The 14,285-nt window shown below is 44.9% G+C and overlaps 1 protein-coding gene across 1 annotated transcript in view; it reads right to left on the bottom strand.

Annotated features, from left to right (window-relative positions):
* The window catches only part of SLC37A3 (solute carrier family 37 member 3), a 36,860-nt gene that overhangs the window by 10,145 nt on the left and 12,430 nt on the right, over positions 1 to 14,285 (bottom strand). The window contains exons 7-11 of the mRNA XM_019544704.1: positions 13,403 to 13,499; positions 8,156 to 8,240; positions 6,926 to 7,107; positions 1,750 to 1,891; positions 473 to 574 (exon numbers count right to left, since the gene is read on the bottom strand). Coding sequence (XP_019400249.1) covers positions 473 to 574; positions 1,750 to 1,891; positions 6,926 to 7,107; positions 8,156 to 8,240; positions 13,403 to 13,499 — 608 coding nt within the window. The remainder of the gene's footprint in view (positions 1 to 472; positions 575 to 1,749; positions 1,892 to 6,925; positions 7,108 to 8,155; positions 8,241 to 13,402; positions 13,500 to 14,285) is intronic.

The following is a 14,285-nucleotide window of genomic DNA, read 5'->3' as shown; positions in this document are numbered from 1 at the left end:
CCTTCCACTACAATGGACTTAGCAGCTGCACACAGCTCTCCAAACTGCCAGGCTATGCTCCTCGCTGCCTGCGTGCTGTGCTATGGCTGCGCGCACGTGTGAGCATTTATCAGCCAAATTGAGCCAATTTCCGACAGCCAATTTTCTTTATATCTCTACTGATCTGATATTGGACCAATGTATCAGTGCACCTCTATTACTCTGCATACGTGCATTTGATTATTCATTCCTAAATGCAGTACTTTACACTTGCTTGTACAGAATTCCACCCTATTTGACACCAATTCTTCAATTTATCAAGGTCATTTTGAATCTTAACCACAATACTCCACCTAGCTGGGTACAATTTGCAAGAAGAATGCTCCAATAGGAAATAACCTGAACCAAAAAGATCCAAAACAAGGGGAGACCAGCAGGTTTATCTCTTTTCCTTAAAAAAAAAAACCCAGAAAAGGCTGTAAAATAGACTCACGACTGTATCCAAAGAGAGCCCCTACAGCCAAGAGCAGACTGACTGCTAGCACTGGGGCTCTCTTCTGTAGCATGTCAGAAATCAAGCCTTGGATGGTCCCACCTATAAATATAATATGAAAAGTCATCATGCCTTGTAAATTAAAACATGGAATACAATTCAGTGAATGCACAGGAGGGTATATTATTTTCTCTCATTTTAACTTCACATCTACATCTCTGAAGTCCCACTGCCTTTGAAAGGCAGAGATGCCTGCAAGACTATACCAAACAAAGGTAACTCACGACGTAGTAGGGAATAAATATACACGTTTCCACCTACTGTATTAAGAGGCTACACTTTCTCTGCATATGGCTAGTCAGTACTTCTGTTGTATGTTCCCCTCCCAGTACACTCTACTGTTATAATTGTTATTCTGGGCCTGCACAGCATAACACCCTACAGCAGTTTCCTAAACTTTCCTATTGTTCCTTTTAAAGGTTCTGCCTGATGGATGGGAGTGCTAGCACAAAAGAATTCAAGGCCCTCCTTTTTTTTTTTCTTTTTTTAGTACCCAGCTGTTTAACCCCACTCTGAGTAGACCTAGGGAACACATGGTTAAAAGGCTGGTAGCTGCTAGCACATTGCTTATATCAGCATACCCTTCACTGCCATCACTAGGGACACTCCACTGCTGGTCACAAACTAGAAAACGCTCTTAGTTTAGACAAGTCTACAAAAACAACCATATAGTCTATTGGGAGAAAAGGCAGAACAAGAGGAACCAGTTGTCTATCCAAGAACTAGTGACAATAGAGTTCTGGATGTAAAGACAAGCTTTCTCCATTGTGATGTGGATGCAGAGCTGCAGATTTTATCAGGGGCCTCAACAAGAACTGTATTTGACTCCACTCAAGAGTTGTGGCCAATACTCGCTAGTAGGGGACTGAGCACTAGGTAAAGTATACCATGAATCTGAGCCTACCCTCTCTCTCAAGGATTCTTGAGAGAAACAATATAAAAAATAATTTTTTTCAGGTTTCCAAGCTTGGCAACTGAACTCAAAACAAGTCAAGAAAAGTCTATTGTTGGTGCAGCATAAACTGAAAAGGTCATGCCTCTATGGTTAGTGGGCACTGCTAGAGACTTCCCAGTGTTCTGCTTTTCAATATAAATTGGCTAGGCTAATTTAAATAAACAGTGTAGTCCCTACAGTTCCTCTATATTGCATTTGTCATGCAAAGATCAGACACCAGCTGATCAGCCACAGAAAAAAACTTGTTGCTTGCTGCACGCACCTATAATTCCTCCCACGTCGTACCAAATCGAGAGTTGGTCAGCTTCAGCCTCTTTCCATCCAAAGTTGTTGCTGAGGTAGAAGGGCAGCCAGAAGAAGAAGGAGTAATTTACTAGTTTCAAGCAGGCATAGGCCAAAGAATACTGAAACAAAAAAAAGCCAACAACCAGCAAGCAGTTAGCATTAGAAATGCACAAGCAGCAATTGTGCTTCCATCCCTGAAGCTCTGGGCACAAGTAAAGCTTTCATGTGAAGCTTTTCTGCATTTCATGTAAGAATGCAACAGCAGGAAAGCCCGTTGGTGAACATCCAAGACAACCAGGGGATGGAGTGGGTGAGATAAGAAAAGTCAACCAACAAGAGAGCTATTTTTACTGTACTTTTCACTGCACACAATCACTTGAAATGTTTGAAGTGAAATCAGCTTCTGAACTAAAGGGCAGAGGAACAAACAAGTTACTGCTTGGTAAATGAGGGTGGGGATTTCTAGAGCATCAGTTTCTCCATGGTAACCACCCATGTGCATGCTCTTTGCCCCCAGCATATGAAAGTTAAGCCACCACAGCTTACCTAGAGGGGTAAGCTTTCATCTACCAGATGGGTACACGCCTAGGCAGTTACCATGGAACAGCTGTTGCACTGTAAATCCCTACTCTCATGGTAACTTGTTCAGGCTAATGCCAGAAGATAAATCAGTTCATCTCCTGGAGGGAAGGAAGCTAATCATGTGACATAAAGGAAGCCAAGGCTCAATTTGTGCACCCTGGGGAGGGCTATACGAAATGCCGGAGTTTCTCTGTGTTATGTTCTACTACTAAAGCTGCGCCTACCCACTCAAAGCACCCTCTTCGCTCATAGCGCCTGAATCAAAAAGCCGAAACGTTTTGTCTTGAGCAAGCTTGAGGGGTTGGTTCCTAGGAGTGAACTCCTCTTAGATAACAGGAGGGCTTTCAAAGTTCTCAGCTGTGGAAATTACTCCCCTCTAGAACCCAACAACTCAGGGTTTGGAGCTTTCAAAGCAAGCGTAAGGCACGTTTTACAAGGACTTTGCTAATAATCGATGGGGCAGTACAAGGAAACTATGTGCATTAACTCTCCCACAGAAGGAATTATAGAGCGCATAGCCTTTAGTTACCAGGGATCATAGCTGGTATATTCATAATCACCTGCTTGTTTTAATGATAAGGTAAGTAGATGGAACAAGAGTGAGCAAAGAACATGGTATTCAACACCTCTCCCCTTGCAAATGCAAAGATGACTTACATGGATACCCTATTTGTAAACAAAACTGTGGTTGCTTCTTTCCCCTTTAAGGCGCCAGTTTTACAAGGCCCAAACCTAGGCCCATTTCATGCACAAGATCCCCACTGAAGTTAGCAAGAGTTCTGCAAACCAAGCATGCACAGGATCAGGCCATTGTGAACAACACTTCAGAACGCTCAGTCAAGCAACAAGACTGACCCAATCTTCAGTAACCTGCACATAAAGCTGTTTAACAACTGCATGCTGTTCAGTTGAAAGAGGAAAGAAACTGAGGAAAGGCAAAATGAACAGAAATCTGGTTGATTTGCTTCATAAATTTATCTGGATTTTGTATTCAGAGTTTCTCATTTGATTTTTGGCACAAAGTTATAACTTCTAAGCATTATTAGTTTGGTTTGTTCATGTGTTCCCCTACCCTGCTGGTGAATGCTATTTCTGCTATTATTATTTTACGTGACTCACATGAGGAGGTTTCTAATCCTTCCTTGGAATCTACTCCACTGTCAGAACCGTTTTTTTACTTCCCAATATTCTGCCTGCATTTAATTAATTTCATTCTCATGGATTCACAGAAGCTTAGGGCTGGAAGGGACTTCATAAGGTCATCAGGTCCAGCCCCCCTGCTGGGCAGCAAAGACTGCTGGGTCAAATAATTCCAGCAAGGTGTGCGTCCAGGCTCCTTTTGAAAATCTTCAGGGTAGGTGCCTGAACCACCCCCACCGGGAGTCTATTCCAGAGTCTGGTCACACAAACCATGAAGAAGTTTTTCCTTATATCCAGTCTGAAACCTCATTCTAGAAGTTAATGACCTTTGCTCCTGGTTTTCCCCTGGGATGCTGTGGTGAATAGTTGTTTGCTTAGCCCCTGATGCTCTCCCCATTATATATTTGTAAGCTGCCACCAAATTCCCCCAAAGTCTTCTCTTTTCTAGGCTGAACAGTCCCATATCGGTCAGCCTTTCCTCGTATGGCTTGCTCTTCAGGCCTCTAACCATATAAGTGGCTCTTCTCTCAAGCTTCTCCACATCCTCCTTGAAGTGTGGTGCCCAGAACTGGATGCAGTGCTCCAACTAGCCTCACCAATGCTGAGTAGAGTGTTGGGAGCATTCTCCTACTCCTAGCACCCCTCCAAACCAATCCCTTCCTAGCGTAGCATTTACAGAATTCAAGGCAGTTACGTTCCCTTTATTTATTACTGGCTGTATTAGTTCTTCAGTAACAGCAGCACCCTTTTTCCCCATGGTGGCCCTTTTTCCCCCATGGTTACAATAATAGGCAGTGCTACCAACCACACCTATAAGGGTGCCTAACACACCCTGTTTTCAGTTGTTTATAAACTTGTCTCACTAACACTGCAGGCTAAAGCTTTCCACGCCAGTCTTCTGCTTCAGGCATTTTTTTTTTAGATTAAGCCAGAATTTTCCAGGCATTCCCAAAAGCAAAACACTGGAAAACATACAGTTAGTGGAAGTTTCATTTAAGAAACCCTACCCCTCCTATGCTCTGGGGCAGGGAAGTGACATTAAGCTGGATGGCGACCTTTGCATCAGGGACTTGCCTTTCGCTATTCTTGGAAAACATGCCCAATTTGGAAAAATTATGAGTGTACAAGGGAAAAATACTAGAGATGCACCAATACATCTATCCATATCATATCGGCACTGATAAAATAAAAATTTACATTTTCAGCAATTGGCTTTTTTTTTTTTTTTTTAACCGATATCGCCAGTAAATGCTGTGTGCATGGGTGTGGCTGCACCCCTCCATCTGCCCCCCATGTCCCTTCTCACCCCTCACAGACTTACCAGACTCTCCAAGATGCTGGGCTGCATATCAGCAATCGGCTTGGTATCAGCCAATCTGGCTGGTTAATAATCAGCCATTGATATCAGCCCACATATTTTTATTGGTGCACCCCTAAAAAACACCCCTCAGTTTGTGTTTGCCGAGTAGAGATTACATTTTAGAAAGCAAATATTCCAAAGAGTTTGTCCTCAGTGAACATGCTTCAGCCCCTCCAAGCTCTTACACATGTTCTACCCTAACACAGATAGGTAAACCTGGACTCTCCTTGTAACCACAGCTTCCAAACACTCTAGATTCCGACTGGGCACCAAAATAAAGCAGGGAGCCCGTTTCATTTCTGTGCTCAATCACTCTCACAATGGCATTCAGGCTGAGTGAAGGAAGAAGCTGTCTTACAAAGAAAAAAAACCCACTGACAAGATAAGTAAAGGGACAGATTAAGACAATGAGTCTAGCAGAGGAAACTGTGACTGGGAGACAAGAGACAGAGAGCAGCAGGAACAGTTAGATATGATGTGACGAGTAGCTGCTGGTAAAGAATGTGTGAACCAGCTGGGCTCCAGTCACTGAGCTAGAGGGAGACAGAATGGCTGGACAAGGAAAGTGGGAATGAGGTGGGGAGACAGCAAGTCCACACCCAGAATAACAACCTACAACAACATTAGCTCAAGTAGTGGAGGCCTGTGTAGTGTATCTAGATCTCTAACTCTGTGAATATACCATGCATGTATGAACAGGATGCCCTGTAGTGAAGAGTCTCTTTTTTCCCCAGTTTGCTTTACAGTATATGATATTACGCTGAAAAATCCATAAAGAATTATTCATGTTGCCAAGTCAGTTAAAGAAGTTAGGAAATGGCAAAATTAAAGCTGCCTAGGCAGCCTTAGTTCCGCCCCATTAGTGTGCACACTATGCTGCAGGCCTTCCTTACAAACTCATGTCTTATTTTTACACTGCTCCCAGGCCTAAATCAGTGAATAGAATGGAGAGTCCTTACTTCACAAGCAGTTATCCACTATTTTGTTTTCTCTTTATTGCTCACTGCATTCCCCCAGAACTTATTTACTGCACACTATTCAAGAAGAGAGAATAAATTTCTTTAAGGGTTGTTCTACAGGACTTCTCACTCTAGTATCCGAGTCCTTTACAACCTAATTAAGTCAGTCTCCACTACACCCAGTTAAATGTGGGGTCAGTATAATCCCTATCATACTGATAGTGTGGAAGCAAAGGCAGCTTGAAGTCAGAAGTTTTCACTAGTTTTGGAGGCCCAATTTGAGACACTTAAAGCGGTTTCCCCCTAGAATTTTCAACCCCATGCACACACACACACGCACTCAAAACACTTTCAGTTGCAGCTGTGAGTACTCAGCACATCTGCTTATGAGATGCCAGGGTCAGACCCAGAAAGTGAGAAATACACCATCAGTGGCAAAATGGGGAAAGTCTTGACTACTTAACAGAGAAAGTCAGGTAAAGGCAGGTAGGTATAGAATCCTTTGTCTAGGACAGCATTCAACTGCCTCAACTACAAGACTATCCTTGTTTTTCCTGCAACCCTCTGCCTCACTCATTACACACTCTTCAACTTCTACAGCAAATATGGCAGGGGTTTGAGAGGTAAACGGCTCCTACTTCACTACAGAACCCCAAGACATTTCCAAATCAGATCCACCCTATGCAAAGATCCTGAGGAATAAAACAGTAGGGAGTTATTCAAAACTGCACCATAATACACACGGATACCACTACTTATGATCTTGGAAGTTCTGAACATTAGTTATAACCCAAATGAGTTTTGTAATGTATAGAATTTTCACTAATCCATTTTAATTTCTTTTCCCCCCTCTATCACCTGAATAATCTTACAAAATATACTTAGTTTTGTCAACTCTCTGAAGTTGAGTACAGCAACTGCAAGGCCCCGCTCTCTAGAAGCCCCAAATCTAATTACTTCCGTGTCCCTGCCACCAACATCTGCTCATTCATCAATTCTGGCTGAACAGAGAATCTCTTTTCTGGCATTTTTTAGCTGTTTAACCTTAATTATTCTCTCTTAACAACTATATATATTGCATACTGTGATGAACAAAGCTGAGGGGTTCTTACCAATATGACACCTGGTAGGCAACAAGCTTGGAAAAAGCCAATGGCCTTGGGCTGAATGCTACTGTCAGATGCCTGAATGGAATAATTCCGGTCACAGTCATCCACATCTTCACTGCTCATTAAGGGTCTGTTGGCATCTTCTTCTGCAACACTCTTCTCTTCTTCATCAAGCTCAGGGAGGCCTAGAATGCATGAAAATAGACCATAAAAGCAAAGGACACCACCACCCTCTCCTCAAACAAAAGCCGTGCTTGCTCCTTATAAGCATATCTCCCTTCTGACAATGCCCTTGCTCTCCCGTACCTCCATCCTCCTTTGGCTTAGAAACTCTTCTAGGTGGTGTTCTGCAGGGCCGCCAGTTTCTATACCCCTTGTCTTCTATCGCTCTCGAAAGTATTCTGTCTGATCCTTGCGTCGCCTCTTTCTGTTCTGAGTGTCTGGCCATTAGTTGGAAGACAACAAATTAGTGCATTCCCCCTTACTTAAGTGTCTAGGCTCACTGGGCTTCGGATCTGCACACTGCCACACAGATACTCAAGATCTACAGGCAGCTGCTCTAACAGATGTACTAAACAGAAGTCTCTCTGGTCTGGATTTCCTAGAACACTTTTTAAGCTGTCTGAACTACACATATAGCATTTCAACAGCTACCTTCCTCTGCAGCCTCCCACACAAACACATGAGACTCCTCTATGGCCCTGCCAAAGCCCTGCTACACTTGTACACTCATACGGGAGACAATGCCTTGCCAACTGTCTTCTCAGATGAGACCAACACTCCTTCCAAACCCATCTGCCTTTCCTTATCTGCTGAAGGAGTCATGCACAAGGTATTCTCCCTCAGTTTTCAGCCGGCTCCTTAATACAATTTACTTCCTTGACAACCAGTTTTACTTCCTCCTATTAGAGAAATATCTACTTTCCAGGGACATGGTGAATGCTAATGGCCATGGGACACCCATTATTACCAAACTACTCTGGCATGCACGATCCATGCAAAAAAAGCTCTCTGCATCTAGCCTGTGCCAGGCCCAGAGACTATTTGCTCAAGCAGCCACTAACAGGATACAGAGCTGGTTTACAGCTGCTTCCAGCTACATGAATGTTTAGCATCAGAAATCAGGTTTTTGATGTGACGTGTAGTCCTAATCATAATTTTAGCACTATGTGGAGAAGCTGCAAACCTGCTGTCCAGTAAGGGATTAAGAGGACATGAACCATTTCTACTTACCCACTTCCTTAGGGGATGTTATAAGACCAAAGAAAACAACTCCTCCTCCAGCAAACTGCACTGATGTGGTCACCAGGAAAGCATACTGGAGAGGAGGCAGAATAAAAACATTTGCTTACACAGTGTTCTTTGGCACCTTATCCTGAGTTAATTCTTCAGAACTGCTTTTCCAAAAACTCTCACTCATGGAGAAGAGAGGGGAGAAAGAGGTGCATGTAGTGGGCAATCAGGCAAGGAAGCTTCTCTACATTCAAACACTGGCAGAAAATAAACTTTACCCACACCAAACTAAGCCATATCTATAAAACCCAGAAACTAGATGACCACAACCCCCAACCACAGAAGTTGGCATTGCGTTCCATCCATCTACCTCCCTTAAGAGAAAGTGTTAAAGTAGAATTCATCACCAAGGGCCAGAGACTTAAACAACCCTATTCTGTTCACTCCTCCCCCCCTTTAAAGGCAGACACACAGGAACATAGGATCAGAGGAAAGTAGAGCTGGAAGGGACCTCATGAGATCATCTAATCCAGCCCCCCCATCCCCCAATCTCAAGGCAGGATCATCCCCGACAAGTGTCTATCCACTTATTACATAGCTAAACACAATCCTACTCCTCTCAGCTCACATCTCTAAAAGAAAATAAAAACAGAATGTGAGGGCTTCTTGCCACTTTTTGTGACTTAAGTCTTGAAGTGAAGATGAAAGTGTGCTCCAGAAATAGCCTGATTAACAGCTTTTAAGGTGAGGTTCCCACTTTCCCACCTAGACAGACAGTATCATTTGATATTGATGTGGGTGGCTGCAGTGAAACTGTTACATCGGCAGCCTTCTGAAGTGATACAATGTAGCAAAACCATTGCAAGTTTAACCCCATTTCATTCTGGGCTAGTTACAGCGATTCCACTTGTTTGTACTTCTGCAAGATCATGCTGAGCTAAAAGTTAAATTGCAACACCAAAACAACTTCACAGCAGTAACTGCGCCTTCCTTTTAAAGCAGTTAAAAGGTGTAGTTTTAGGCAAATATGAGCCACTTGTGTCTAACAGGTGGAACAGAATCTGGCCCTTTGTCTTCTACTAACAACCACAGCCGGTGCCTCGCTATTCCTCATGTTGAAAAGCAAAGCCCAGGTAAGCATGTGGGCTTCTTTATGATTCCTAATCCTTAGCCTCCTGCTAGCAGAGGGGAGCAAAACAAAACAAGTCATTGTGTTTCTATTATGCTGTAAATTTGCACAACAGGACTCCTCACCCTGGTCCTCAACATAATTTATTCCCCTAGGAGCCAACAACAGGCTCTTCCATTACAAAAAATAATCCAGTTTCAAGTGAAAGACACTTGGGGAACTAAGTGCATTCTAAAAAAATTGGTAGGCCTATTACAGCCAAACCACTTTGACATACATGGGCCACGTGAACAAAAATCTCTCTGCATCTACAGACCCAGACACAGTTTGTGATCAAGGCATTTGAATAAAGTGTCCAAACATTTGAGCGAGGGGTGTGCCCTAATTGTCAAGAAGGCTAACAGCACACTGGCTGCATTAGTAGGTGTGTTGCCAGTAGGTCAAGCAAAGTAATTATTCCCCTCTATTCAGTACTGGTCAGGCAGCATCTGAAGTACTGTGTTCAGTTTTGGACCCCTCACTACAAAAAGGATGTGGACAAACTGGAGAGAGCCCAGAAGGCAACAAAAATGGTGAAGGGGCTGTGGGGACATGATTTATGAGGAAAGACTGGAGGAACTGGATGTATTTAGTCTAGAGAAGAGAAGACTGAGAACAGACTTAATAGCAGTCTTCAACTACCGAAAGGGGGGCTTGAAAGAGGATGGTGGTGGCAGATGACAGAACAAGGACCAATGGTCAAGTTGCAGCAAGGGAAGTTCAGGTTAGATATTAAGACAAATTCTCTCACTAGGAGGGTGGTAAAAGACTGGAACGGGTTACCCAGGGAGGTGGTGAAGCTCCATCTTTCAGGGTTTTCAAAATCTAGCTAGACAAAGCTTTGGCTGGGATGATCAAGTTGGGGCTGGTCCTGCTCTGAGCAGGGGGTTGGACTAGACCTCCTGAGGTCCAACCCTCACTTCCTATGATTTCCTTCTCTATGTTTTGCTTCACTGGAGCTTTCCAGAAGAGTGAATATTAATGATGTGCATCTGTTCTGTAAATACTGACTTACTCAGAACACATTAGCAATGTAACACTTATAAGCAAATGGGAGTGGGAGGGAAGCATGTGTGGGGACAAAACTTCCTAAAAAACAGTCTGTGCTACTCAAAGGTAAAGACAAACTTAGCTCTGTGATAGCAGTGACCTAAAGTTACCTCAGTATGAGAGAGGAAGCAGCCAGCAGGGAATCTAAGGTGCCCTCCTCCACTTTGAAACTCCACCCCCAACCCTTGATAAGGAAATGTCCAGACCTTTAAGGTATGATGCAAACCCCATCAAGCTGCAATGTGATACCTATGTTAGGCCTGCGCGAAGCAGTATGTGTTTGTTTCGGATTCAAATTTGGCTGATTTGGAGGGAAAACGATTTGATTCAGTAATTCAAATCACTGTCCCAATTCCATAAGGCCGATTTGGATCTGGACATTCGGCCACAGACTATGCAGGCAGCTGCATCCAGCAGGTAAGTGTGTTGTGGTGGGCAGAAGGGGGAGGGCAGGGGCGTGGGAGGGACAGAACAACACCCCCACAGCGAGGGAGGAATGGGGCAGGGGAATGTGGGACTTGGGGAGTGGGGCTCCCCCCACTGAGTGCTGCCAGTCCAGGAGCCGCTCTTCTGGCGGCTCCTACAGTATGGGAGCAGGTGTGTGCCCCCAGATTGGCGCAGGGTGGGCTGCAATCCGGATGGGCAGCGGAAGGTGCTGGAAGTGGGGGCTATACCCTCCCGCCACTCACCAGGGCAGTGAGGTGCAGGACAGTGCCACTACACTGCCTCAGACAAGCTCCTCGATGGAAGCCGTTCCAAGCCTCCCCATGCCTCCCAGACAAGCCACGGCTTTGCTCCACTCTGTCCTGCCTAGATGAGCAGTGGCAGAGCATGGGGGCAGGTGTGTATGCCCAGATTGGGACAGGGCTGGTGGCAGGGGCTATGGGGAATTTGGGGTAGCTGTAGGCCCCCCAGGACTGCACTCTGTGGGGCAGGCAGAGCCAGGGCTGCGCTTCGGGCTATGACTGGGGCTAGCCGCCCAGAGTGCATCCCTGGCTCCCCTCGCCCCACAGAGTACAGCTCAGCAGCGGGCAGCTAGGGCTAGCCTCCCGGAGCGCAGCCCTGCCCAGCCCAGCCCACCCCGCGCAGATGCAGGGGCACATACCCGCTCCCACGTCCTTCTAAACCGGCAGCAAGAACAGAAAGCAGAGTGCCGCCAGAGGAGCCACCAGACGAGCAGTTCCCGGACCGGCAGCACACAGGGGTGGGAGCCATACTCCCCAAGTCCTGTGCTCTCCTGCCCCAGCAGTGAAGCTCGTCCCAACCCTAATCCCTTCCTTGCTGTGGGGGCATTGATCTGTCTCCCCCCCCAAACACACACACACGCGCGCACACACACACACACACACACACCTTCCCTCCCGGCTCTCTCCACCACAACAAACTTACCAGCTGGAAGCAGCTGTGTCCAGCATCATGGAGGACTGCTGCCTGTACAGTCTATCTCCGAATCTCTCTGAATCGATTCAGAGGCTTCTGAATCGATTCAGACCTTTTAACGAGTTTCCTGTTTTGATTTGGATTTGGCTGCTGAATCAGGCCCAATCCCCTCCGAATCGAATCGAGGGGGGACCTGGTGGCTGTCTATAAACTCACTGGGGGGACCAGCAGTGTTTGGCAGAGACCTTGGTCCCCATAGCGCACCCCAGGGTAACAAGGAATAACGGCCACAAGTTATTAGGGAGTAGGTTTAGACTAGACATCCGAAGGCACTACTTCACAGTCAGGGTAGGTAGGATCTGGAACCAACTTCCAAAGGAAGTGGTGATGGCTCCTACCCTGGGGGTCTTTAAAAGGAGGCTTGACATCTACCTGGCTGTGTGTCATTTAAGTCCGGTTTTCTCTCCTGCCCAAAGCAGGGAGTCAGACCTGATGATCTACAAGGTTCCTTTTGAACCTACTTCTATGAATTGGCTACCGAAGCTTTGCACAGCCCTAACCTATGTATTTCAATATTGGCAAGTACACCAAGAACCACAGATATACACCGAGGCAGAACCACAGATATACACCAAGGCATGAATTTCTAACTCAGTAACTGTGCCCACACAGAGGCATTATTTTTAGACACAAGAGACGGCTGGTAGTGAGGGAAGGTGTTTTGTTTCTACTACACATTACTATTGTTCTCAAACATGGCACCTGTATGCAGGTAAAATATACCAAGATGTCACAGAGAAGGCACAGCTTTCTGAGACTCTGGAAAATATCCTGACATCCTCAGTATGCTTACTGAGGAGTCCAAAGACAGCTCACACTTAATTAAACCCTGCATCTATACCCTGCCCACAAAAAAGAAAAGCAAACTCCACAAGTAGAACCAAGTTGCAAGTTCCAGCCACTTTTGGCACTAGTCCCTTTAAAAAGAATAGGTCTTCCTATTCTTCCTCAACTCACACATAGCCAAAGGGATTTGGATAAAACTTTCAAAAACATTTGTTTACACTCAACTTCTTGTTGAAAGTAGACAATGCCAGTCTAAAAGATGGATGGTTTGGGAAGCTGTGAGAGGCTGAGAACAGGGGGTTATAAAGAAAGCACTTGCTATGTTAATGATACCATAGTACAGGTGTATTTCTAGAAGAAGTCACATCAATAGCTAATCCTTACTACTAATTCTCTGGATTAGTGCTATGAGCACTCAGAGACGGATAGGCATCAGTGCCTCTACTTTTCAAAAGCACCACCTGCCAGTGAGCTAAAGAATTGTACTATATCTGGCTGCAAAGAGCACTTAATCCCATCTAAGCCAGAAAGGCAATAGCTCATAATACAGGCAGTTTTAAAGGGAAAGAATCCTCCCCCTGCACCTCGGCTTATATGATACTCCTCTCTCTGTCCGCCTGGAGTTGGGATGGGAAAGAGAGGAATACCTGGTCTGTCTACCACTTAACAGGAAAGAGGGTCAAAACATTTTGGTTCTGTTCAGTTACCACAGACAAGGCATGAAATTTCTGAACAAGCCAGCCCCTCCTGCATAACTAAGGCAGACACAAGCCTCTAGGTAGGAATCACACAGCACAACCCACCTCATAGCCATACTTCAGCACACAGGAGGCAAGGAAGGCTCCCAGAATGTTCCCCACCGATGCGCAGGCACTCCAGAGTCCAAAAACAAAGCCCCTCCTGAGCGAGTCATGAGAAAGGATGAAAAAAAAGAGGGAGAAAGGGTAGTGTTAGAATGGCTGAATCTCCCTTTCCTTTGCATCCAAAAGAATCTCTTCTTTAAATTAAAATTACAAATAACCAGTGTACAATATACTAAGTCAATATGTCAGATCCTGTTGCACACAAGTCAAACTAGGGTCTGGGCCAGCTATGTCAGGACACTAGACACTGGGTTGGATGTGGTCTCCTAGACACTATCTAAATGACACGTTCAGATTTTACAGAAGATCAAAAGTTCTTGTTAAGTTCCTGGGACTGCCTAATATTGGCTTACTTTACATGCTTTGAAACAACTTCTAAGGTCTGGAAGCTTACTACGTTACATGTCAAATAACCTGGGTGTGTAATTTTACATGTATGTGTGCAATTTACTTGTATACAAATCCTGCAACTTTGTTCAAAATGCATAATCATACATGTTGGCTTGTACATACAGAGCAATATTTGGTAACAAAGCATGTTTCATCACAACAGAACAAACTTAACTCTGACCTAACATAAGTTAGATTTAATCATCATGTAATGAACTCAGATGAACAGTAATTATTAGGGCAGTTTAAAAAGTAGGTCATTCACTATTCATAGACATCAGGGCTGGAAGGGACCTTGGGAGATCATTGAGTCCAGCCCCCTGCCCAAAGGGCAGGAAGTCACTGGGATCATAGGATCCCAGCAAGATAAGCATCCAATTTACTCTTGAAGGTGTTCAATGCAGGTGCTTGAACCACCTCCGCTGGCAGACTG

The sequence above is a fragment of the Crocodylus porosus genome, unplaced genomic scaffold, assembly GCF_001723895.1.
Source record: "Crocodylus porosus isolate Cpor-Errol unplaced genomic scaffold, CroPor_comp1, whole genome shotgun sequence".
Classification (NCBI taxonomy): Eukaryota; Metazoa; Chordata; order Crocodylia; family Crocodylidae; genus Crocodylus; species Crocodylus porosus.
This window is presented reverse-complemented; position numbering and strand designations above follow the sequence as displayed.